General features: G+C 37.0%; 1 protein-coding gene across 1 annotated transcript; it reads right to left on the bottom strand.

Annotated features, from left to right (window-relative positions):
- Positions 1-299: 299 nt before the first annotated feature.
- Positions 300-10,289, bottom strand: KIAA1279 (KIAA1279 ortholog; the record flags this gene model as incomplete). Its single annotated transcript, XM_010084298.1, has 6 exons — positions 300-1,747; positions 2,462-2,571; positions 4,770-4,854; positions 5,964-6,147; positions 6,258-6,337; positions 10,191-10,289. Coding segments are annotated over 6 exons (1,437 nt in total), but the record flags the coding sequence as incomplete, so codon positions are not given.
- Between the last annotated feature and the right edge of the window lie 360 nt (positions 10,290-10,649).

The raw sequence follows: 10,649 nt of genomic DNA, 5'->3' as shown, positions 1-10,649 counted from the left end.
TGACCAACACAAGAGGAGAAGCCATCCATGGCATCACAGGCCTTTAAGCAGTATTTGGCAACTGTTTGGAGCACTAGAGGACAGCACCTCTATCCTTTGAATTCTCTACAGGGTATTAAGAGCAGGTTATCTCCTCCCACCACAAGCAAGAAAGTTTGCTGCTTTCTTGCTCTTGGTTCTGGCACTTACTTGCACGTTTCTACTGAAAACACTCATGTGGAACCACTTCACAACTATTTATTTTGTCCAAGTTGTGATGTCATATCTTAGTAAGACACAAGGAAACAGAACTCTGAAAAAACAAGTAGCCAAGCTAGTCCATTGATTGAGCCTCTATCAATTAGGTTTAGATTAACAGGAGAAAAAATAAAACACTAAGCAACATACAAAATAAATATTGAAAATAACAAAAGTTCCCTTTGTATGGATAAAATTTTATGGGGGACAAATATTAGAAGAGGTAAAATGTATTCTAGTTGGAAGAACATGCCTCAGGTTTCTCAGAAAAATTATCCTAGAGAAACATTCTCTTAAAAGAAACAATTTTCATACAGCACTACATTTAAAAACTAAACCATATTCTGAAGGAAAAAAACGTAAGGGAGAAATTGTTTATATTTACATACATAACAAACAATACAAAGCATTAGCTGGACATTCACTTTACATTAAAGTTTATACCATTAGTGTGGGTGACCTACTCAACTGGAGAGCTCTTGAGTTTTTCACAAAGTTATTCTACTGCAGGCTCTAGGTGGACGGATGAACTACAGACAATTTAGTCTATCAATCAGTACAGAAGCTGTCTGACAGCACTGGTTTTGACAGGTATCATTTCAATAGTGCACACTTCCTTCAAGGCAAGTGTTTATATGAACGGACACAGCTTTGCTCTTAGCCTCTCCATTCTTGTTGGAAGAAGACCCACCATCTCCTTACTGAGTTCTAATTCAGTTTCAACGGCATGGACAGCATCTGGGTACTTCTCACAATAGTCTACCAGAAATGTGTAATATTCCAATGATGTCTGCATGTTTTCCAGTTGCTTTTTGCTATCTGAAGTAATAAGCTTACCATATAGTCGTGCAATATGAAATTTAGCCACCATTGCAGGGCGAAGAACATCTTCCCCGAGCTTTTCAGGAAACACCTTATCTGGGTTCCTCAAAGAATCTAAAAAGAGTTCATAATATTTGATCGCTAACTGAGCAAGAGAATTGATTTTTTTAATCGTGTGGGAGTCTAGCTCCTCTAACCTGTTACCAATAGCTATCTTTAAATCCATCATCTCATAATAGGTGTCAGCTAGTTCAAACTGAAGCTGCCTACTAATCAACAGGTAGTACTGTGGATTCAAGTCAGCATACAAAGGCTCCAGCATGTCTATTCTACGCTTGTGCATTTTGCAACGTCTCTCATAGTCTTCTTCAAAGAAAGCAAGTGCATTAAACAAAGCACTGTGATCCTGAACAATTTCAATATGGTCAGTAACATAACCATCAACCTGAAAGAACTCTTTTGCTTCCTGAACATAGTTCTGACCAACAAGGAAGATTTCTCTGGCTTCTTGAAAATCTAAGGGATATACGCTGCTCACTTTCTCTTCCATGGCTAAGACAGAGTCACAGATCTCACTCGACCCAAAAAGGACAGCTTTTTTCCTGCCCTTCTCTTTTTCATCCTCTTCTTTTTTTCTTTGAGCTTTAAGTTCCAACTGCCTGTCTGGATCCAGCTCTCTTATATTATCCTGAAATGAGAAAGCAAACTAATTAAAAATGCACATGGCTTATGAAGAGTGACTTACATACACTGAAACATTTTATTTATGAGTTACCTTTGAAATACAAACTAGTTAGCAACAAGACACATTGGCATAATAGACCTTATATTCACAAAATACCATGTAAATTACAGTCTTGATTTTGTAAAAACATGAGTCATAAAAACAATTTAGTCTCCCTACCCTGGGTGACAACATAGCCAAAACAATAAAAGTCAAAGACCTTGCTTCTGGAAAGCATTTCATCAAATGCTGTGTTTTAAGCATTTGAATGAATGATTACATGAATTACGTGGACGCTTGAATTAAGCAAACGCTTGGATGAACGAGAACACCAGCACACAAAACGGTTGCATATTAAGATGCTCTTACTAGCAGTTAAATAAGGAGTAATCTGCCAAATCAAGAAATGCAGCAGAAAGAAGGGAAATTTGTGCATTTGCTGTACAAGCAAGCACACTGATCACGCTACAGAGCTGATCTCCTATCTGTGCTTATTTCCCAGGGCTGCATCAAAGTCAAAGCATACTGTGAAATACCTGCTACATTGCAAGCATTTATTGTATTATTCATTGGGCAATTGTTTATCATTTGCTACCAACTATGAATTGATGCCTGTTGAAAACATAAAAATAGATTTTTTTTTAAAAAATGACAGCTACAGAACAGATTTTCAGTTACCTCAAGTAATTTCCGAGCACTTTGCAGGAGATTCAAGCAGTACTTAATCCAGCATCTTGCAATTTCAGCTTTTCTCTGTCGAAGGTCCTGTTGGTCTTGCTCCGTTTCATCTATTGAATGGAAATAAACACAAAAACCTTCAAGAGAACTCAAGCATTCCAGCAAGAACCTCAAATGTTACATGCAAAGAATACGATACTTGTATTCAATTAATTTTTCCTCGTTTTTAGACAGAAACATGTTCTCCATGTTAGTCTATATAATAATTATGTAAGCTGCCATTCTGGTAAAAACTCATACAGATTAACTTGGATTTGTCATGCCTTAATTCTTAAAAAAAAAAATTTAAAAAAATCATAATGTATGTTTTTAAAGACCTTTGATCTTGGATATGTTTTACTGGAAAAGGTTTTCATGTCTCTTTGTAATAAGAGAAAGAAACTGCGATAATTTGTTTTCTGAGATTCATCTGCCTGCCCAGTAATTGTTTCTGAGGACAATTAGGGCATTTGTATTGCAATGGGCCCCGACTCACTACCAAAAAAGGGAACAAAAGGAGGGGAAACCACTTTTTATTAATCTACCTGGTCCTAACATAAGATTTATTAGCTCTACAACTTCTGTATTTTTCCCCCCACAGTCATAAGTAGCAGCACTGCTGATGTTTCAAGATAATGATCTCAGAAACTGAACACATTTCAAAGAGAACTCATTACCCAGTCTCTAGGCCGAAGGCAGTGAGTTAGCTGAACAATGAGGGGATGCTAGCATTCCTCAAGTAAACGAGGAAATGAGAAAAAAAGCACTCACCAAGTAAAACACCAACTTCAGACTCAGATCCACTGGGTTCATTATATTTCATTAGAGCCAGTCAAGTTGCTCTTATTAAGGAAATTCGAATTGTATCTAATCTAAGAGAAGGCACCTTTACTAAATATCTGTGTTTGTTTATATACCAATTAACATGACCAAATAAATGTGCTTGAGAGTGGCCAATGATGACTGTGTATTAGTCTTTCTGTAACTTAAAACTTTCTGCATAAGGATCTTCAAGTCCACAGTCCATCTCTCTGTACCATGAAAAGGAAGGGAAAATATGAGAAACACTCACCCCATTGAAAACTGAAAACTGTGCAGTCAGGTAGCTATGGAAGCCCATAAACCTACTGAGTATTTCACAATATACTGTTTTCAAACAGCCTAACTTAGCATAACCTGACTCTTGATGGCCCTGTTTCCCTGAAGCTGAAAAGCTTTTGGACATCAACCTTTAAGTACTTAAACAGTAAGAAAGGCAACTGCATTGTGTTCTGTATTTTTGAGCTAGGAGAAATACTAAGCAATTAAATTAATATACTGTCACTCAACTTCAATTAAATAAAACTCAGTTGTGTCTATCCAGGTTATATTTTAACCTGAAATAACAGCAGTGGATTAAAGAGCTTGTGTTCTAAACAGCTCAAACCATTAAAAGTTAACCAATATATTCACTGATCAAAGTCAGAGTTACTAACTCACACAGGGGCTACCCTGGGTACTTGCTCGCTCTCCACGAGTTCAAGCTCTATTGATTTGAAGCTTTCAGTTGCCTAAGCCACAGAATGTGAAAGCCTGTGCTGCAGGTAAGTAAAGACTAAGCCTAAACCAGAGGATTTATTTTGAGTACTGACACTATCATGTAACCAGAGGTCCTTAAAACTGTGGTCAGTTCTCTAAAAGTTTCTTTTATTGATCTTCAGACTGAACCGCAAGTTGCTCTTTTGCACCATACTCAAAACAATATGGAGGGGAGCTGCAACTCCAAAAATAGACGTTAATGAGGCTGCAACATTCAGCAACAAAAGACAATACAAGTAACGTTTGGATTCGACATTTTTAAGAGCTGCAGTTTCCCTCCCTCTTTTAAAATTATTCCCAGGAATCATCTCGTTTGGATCACTGAATTAGTGCCCTCTGACCACCAAGAAGCAAAGGTAAGCTGCATCTTAAACACATGTACAAGAAGAAATGGATGAACATTGCCACTACTGAAATGGATTTGTTTTAAATTTCACTTTTATTCTAGTATGCCTTCTGAAACACCAGCAACAAGCACTTGAGTTTTTCCTCACAGGGTTTACTCATAGCCAGTCTTAAACTCCAGCAGCAGCTCTTCAGAAGTATTCTGCTTTATTGTTAATTAAAAAGATTTTAGAAAATTGACACTGCGATAAGTTTTGTACTTACATTCCTAGACTTCACTTTTAACATTATGTATCAATCATGCTTAATTCACAATATTTTATTCAAAACTTTTATATGAACTTACTGTCTTCAGCAGATGGCACCTGTCCAGCTTGGCTAAAGATGACGCTGGCTGCTGCTAAACAGTGCCGGGCCTCCATAAAGCATTGCTGAGAGAAACAGAAACAGTGGTGTTTAGCACTGGTATAAACAGCCCAAGCACTGCTCTCAGCTTGGCTAAACCCCTCGCCTCAGATTAAGGATACAGGAACATAAGGGAAATTATAGAACCGAGGGGCTCTAGAGCATATTCCCCTGGACACTGGAAGACACAATTCTTCCACATCTACTACTGAATACAGTGTTTCCTAACCAACTATTTTCTCTCTACCACAGCCACAATAGCAACCCTTGCTTTTAATATTAGGTATGTACATTGTGAACATTTTCACTGTTCTGATCTATGCTATCATCGCTTCCTTGTGGTAAAGGAAGTGATGTCTTGTGGTAAAGATTGTATCACAGGGCGTTAGTGGGAATGAACTGGATATGCAAGTCAACATTATGAGTCGAATTGAGATTCCTTTACTCATATTTAGCAGTGCATTGTTTAATGATTAGTGCTATCAATGCATCAAAAAGACACAGAAATTACAAGTTACTATTGAAATTAGCATAAACCACTTGAAGACATTTAAGCATCAGAAAAGAGCCTCTGAATAGTCTGGAATATAGAAATTCCTAAATGAAACTGAAGCATTTCAACACATGTGTGGAAGCAAACAGCTGCCATCTTACATATTCACTTTAACGTTCACAAAGGGTCAAACAAGCCTTAAGGACGTCCTAAGGCACAAAGGACAATAACTTATAGGAAACACACAATGTGCAATCCCTTGGCCCTCACATGTTTTTGTTTTTAAACTGTCTATTGTAAGTGAAAAATATAAGAAAGAATTTAAAATTAAGTTATTATAACCTTCAAGTTTTACTTAAAAGCATCATGTCACATCACTGCTGATACTTCATAAACTACAGGGCTTTTCTTAAGTCTGCCCCCCTTCTCATTTTTTCCCACAGCCATCACGACACCACAGGAAAGCAACTATGTCCTCTTCAGAAAAAACTAACAGATGTTTCATGTCAGAAGACAACTTGTGGTTTTATAGGAGTACATTTTAAATTCATTTTTAGTTCTCAAATAGCTGTTTAAACAACTGTCTTACCTGACAGTTACACTTATGATATAATTACAGCAGAAAAACATTAGGTATATTACCTTAGAGAGATAGTACTGTGACAAAGTAGCAGCATTGAGTGCCCATTCTACTGGGTAGTACCCACAATACTCAAGCTGCCGTTTCAGAGTAGTATGGCAATACTGAGCAGCCTTCTCAATCATCTCCAGGTGCTGGTAGACTTGTGCCAGATAATACAGAGTATGTGTATAGGCTTTTTCAAATCTGGAAAAAACCAACAGTCTCTTTAGATTTCTTCTTTTTTCTTCCTCCCTAAATATACCCTCATAAATTAAAAAAGTAATAATAATCTAGGTATGCTGTTACGCACCCACCTTTTGGATCTTTCTTGGTCTGTGAGTTTTTCTTCTTCTGCCATGAAATGTTCACTGGGATCCAGGGGAGGACTTCCATCCTGCAAGAGTACACAGTATAGCCAGTAAGCTATATTTCTCCTATTTTTTAACATAGTGCTCCCTCTTCTGGCTGCAGACAATTTACCATTTTTCAATCTCAAATTCAACAGAACTCCACATAACGCATCTACACCTATCTGAATGTCACATCTCTGGAGCAATGCCATAAAACTAAGGAGATTTAGAGAAAGCAAACCACAATCCCACATGGAGTTACAAAGTTTTCAGCTTGTAGAAGACTTCTGCTTACATACTTTAAAGTAACGCACGCCGTCTGCACCAGAAACACTTAGCTTGAATGCTACAGGACTATAATCGGGTGTCCTTAGTTTGTACAATAACATAATGGGTTTTAAAGCACCAATTTAATACTAAGCATGCCTTCAAGTGTGAAATATTCGTTTGCCCAACTGCACTAATCAGTCACAAGAAAACATCCTGCAGGAAGTACTGCAAAGAACATTACGTGCAGAGAGTGCTCAGCAGATCTGCTGTAAAAAACTTATCACTGTGAAATTACTCACTTTATTCACAAGCTGGTAAGACTATTTACTCCAATAGATGAATGAGACAACAGGCAATGTCTTTGGAGGATGAAGCCGCTAAACCTTGATGTAAGGCATGACCTACATGCAAGTTATTAATGATGTGAACTACTTCATTTAAAAGTACTTTTTAAACCATGAATTCTGTCAGAATCCTTATATGCAGGGAGATCTCATGACACATGCTAAATAGTTTATCTTCCCTGATCAAGAATGGAAAGAAAGATATGAATGTGCACATAGAAGTAACTCTGATTTTAAACTTATTTTTGTGGATTCTGTGACAGTAGCTTCCGAGATGAATGCAGAACGATGACAACTATACGTCTTTCAGCAGTGCTCTGTTCAACCTCTCCTTGAAACAACTGTCAGTATAGTTATAGTCAGCGTAACCGGCAAACCCAATAGTGAATACTGCTTATGGCAAAGTTTTATTAGTCTGTGCTTATTTATTTTCCTGTGTAATTATAAGTTCAGATGTCAATTCTAACACACTTCAAATGAAGATGTTTTTCTTAAAGGTGGCTTTTTACCATTACACAGGGCATCCTGAAGGATGTTCAACATGACTGCTAGCAACAGAGACCAGTTCAGTATGAAATTTTCCTAGGCCTTTCCTAAACCCATTATGTCTTAGCCCAAGAGAAAATAAAGCAATAAATGAGCAGCAGTCCAGAAAAACACTTTTCATAAGATAACAGGGACTCAAGCAGGCAATGGTAAAGAACACATTAAATTTAATGGCAAGAGAACACATTCTCATTATCATATCTCTTCTCATTATAAAATCCTGAAAGGATTTGTTCCTTTGCTTTTAATGGAATTTTTTATTCATCTTCAAAGATGAAAAAAATGGGTTTGAAACAGATAATGACAAATAAAAGTGTGTTTAACCTACCAGAGAGGTGTAATTTTTTATGTGACCTTTTAATTTTTAGGAGATTCTGTTTATAACTCATTAATCTTTAAACTGTGAATTTATAACCCCTCCATCTTGTTTTCTTTAGAGATACAAAGGCTTATAACCTTACAAAGACTCCCAAACCTTCCAACAGGATTTGCAGTATATTCTGTCAAGACTAGAGCTGATATTCCTGCAAAGGAAGCAAATGAAATGACACAGTAAGCTAGAACCTTGTATCCTTCCCATGTCTATAGATTTATCCCCCAATGTCAAGCCTTAGGCCTTTAATCATTCCAAGGAAGAGCTCCACAACTCTCCTCTTCCAGGTGGACTTCATTAGCCCAAGCTCCTGCCCATAGTTTAGCACCTTCTGATACTCACTGTACTGCATTAACCAATCAAACACCTTTCCTAGTAGCGAAATGTTGTTACAATAACTAATTATTGTTTGAAAGTAATTTAAAAATACATGTGAACTCAAAGCATTCAGAAGCAGAAAGTAAAAGTATCTTTTAATTCTACCAGAATAAATTTTTTCTTGCAGTTGCCTTGGTTGTGCTCTAGTTGCTTGGGCTGGGGGGGGGACGGACACCAACACATCACAATTTTTAAAGTTAACAAGACCCAGTTAGCAAACAATTCAATCCACCTGTTCAGGAAAATGCCTCAATCACCAACAGTTTACCAAAGATTCACAGACAGGAAGACCTCCTGATAGCCTAAAAAGGAGGAACATTAAGAAAAGTATATTCAAGTTTTTATAATTTCTGAATTATGAATGTTGACACAGTTGTACAAATCCTAAAGATCAAACACCACTGCAAGGAACTCAAGTCCTCTTTATAAACCATAAAGCTGCTAGACAAGCTCCCTCATCCCCTGCTTTTCTTCTTCTTTTTAATTCTTTGCAGGTTATGCCCAATACAGTTCAGTCTTTTAAGAGAAACATGACATAAGCCCAAGAAAGTTACCACAGAAAGTCTTTTGGCATGGTTGCTTTAAAAAAAAAAAAAGTCTTTAGACATAGATTAATTTGAATATATAATGCCCTAAAAGGTAAGTGATAAATAAAAAATGTTGGGGGAAAAAAATGTGACAAATGATCTAATGTGGGCTTACTGACAGTCATGTATATTATATACCCTAAGCAGGCAGCAAAGCCGCAGAAGGAATATTCACTAGTCCTTACCCAACAAGGAATGCAGACAACTAACAAAAATTAATCCTTTCAGAAAAGCCCACAGTAAAAACATGAAGCATTTGCCTGCACTGAAATATATGGTAGTACCAGTACAATTCCAAAATCACTGGAGCAAGTGCCAGAACCTTTTAGAGGTGATGTGGAAGCCAACAATACAATCCTTGGTGGGTATAAATATCTAAGTTGAACATCAGGAATTAATTAGAGAGAGGGTCTGTAGAGAGCTGTAGTATATCTAAGTTACACCAACCAATCTAGAGGGTGGAAAATAAACAGACAAGCTTCCCAGCACATGTGGTCTGTCTTTTTTTTTCTTTTCTTTTTTCTTTTTCTTTTTTTTTTTCCCCTCCCCCGGATCCACTACCTCTGCTATCACTGTAGACCAGCATGGCTAAAAAGGTGGCAGGTAATACAGCAGGAGGCAACAGATAAAGACTAACCCATTCTAAAATATCCACAAGAATAATCCGTGCTATAAACCAAGTTCATGTAAAACCTGAACTGCAATTTAATTAAACTAAGTTCTGTCCAGCCTTTATAGCTGTCCTGAGACACAGATACCGCTCCTTTAAGGCCACAAATGTTTTTAGCTCGTTCAGAAACTGTCCCTGAGGTAAGTCAGTGTAGGAAGAACATTGCAAACAGATTAAAAATAGTACAGGGGAGTCTTTGTTGACATCCAGCAGAATCCACAATTCAGAAAGTTGTTTAATATGCATGAGAGGTTCAGCTGTTCATAAGACTGTCCTCTTAGATATGCAACTAAACTACTTGCCTCTATGAAATACTGTGCAGTCAGAGCAAACCATGCAAATATTACCGTTTTGTTTCCTTTTCCCACTGAAAACAATGGATTGACATTTTACAGCATTCCCAAAATAGGATTAAGAACAGTCTTAATTAAAAGCCAAATCCTACCTGGCTTCAACTCTGGATTACCAATTCAAAGAGCTTTCAAAATAGAACATTATTTTTAAGCAAAATTATTTTCCCGAATAAATCCATTTTGAAATTAGCAAGTGGTCATCTAGTTTGCCTCTTCCTATGCTAGCAGTACGAACCATAGCACTTTTCAAAAATATCATAGCAGCCAGTATAAAGCTCAGAAACTCAAATTCCACCATATGTTTTTTTCAGGGATTACTAAAACTGTAAGTGGCACGTCAAAATAAGACGTGCCACAATATTAATAAACACAGTACCTCTTTCATGTATTGATTATACAGGGCTTCTGCAGATTCCAAGTAAGTTTGCGCAGTCTTAATTTCATCCCTTTCAGACCACAGGATACCTAGATTGTTCTAAAGGCAAAAGGAAAAATAGAATAGTTATTTTCCCATTATGTTCCATTTACACTATGCATTTTATCAGTCTTCATCCTTATACATATGTTCTGATACAATGTATTTCAAAAAACAAAACTTGTGCCCACCCATTTTTTCACAAGTTGCTCAAAAGGGACGATTCTCATACAGCGGCAAATACACACAAAAGTCACCTAAAAACCTGCAGTTTTCTGCGTCTACTCTGATTAATTTGGACTGGTGTGTTCAAACAACAAGCTGTTTCCACACAGTATGTTCTGCATCTGATTACTGCAGCTTTGATATCATATACAAATACCATTAAAAGAGCCAAGTAATTAGAAAATTGTCATTGTG

The sequence above is a fragment of the Pterocles gutturalis genome, unplaced genomic scaffold (genome assembly GCF_000699245.1).
Source record: "Pterocles gutturalis isolate BGI_N339 unplaced genomic scaffold, ASM69924v1 scaffold39725, whole genome shotgun sequence".
Classification (NCBI taxonomy): Eukaryota; Metazoa; Chordata; class Aves; order Pterocliformes; family Pteroclidae; genus Pterocles; species Pterocles gutturalis.
Note: the sequence above shows the minus strand (reverse complement) of the source record. Positions and strands in the feature narration are given on the sequence as shown.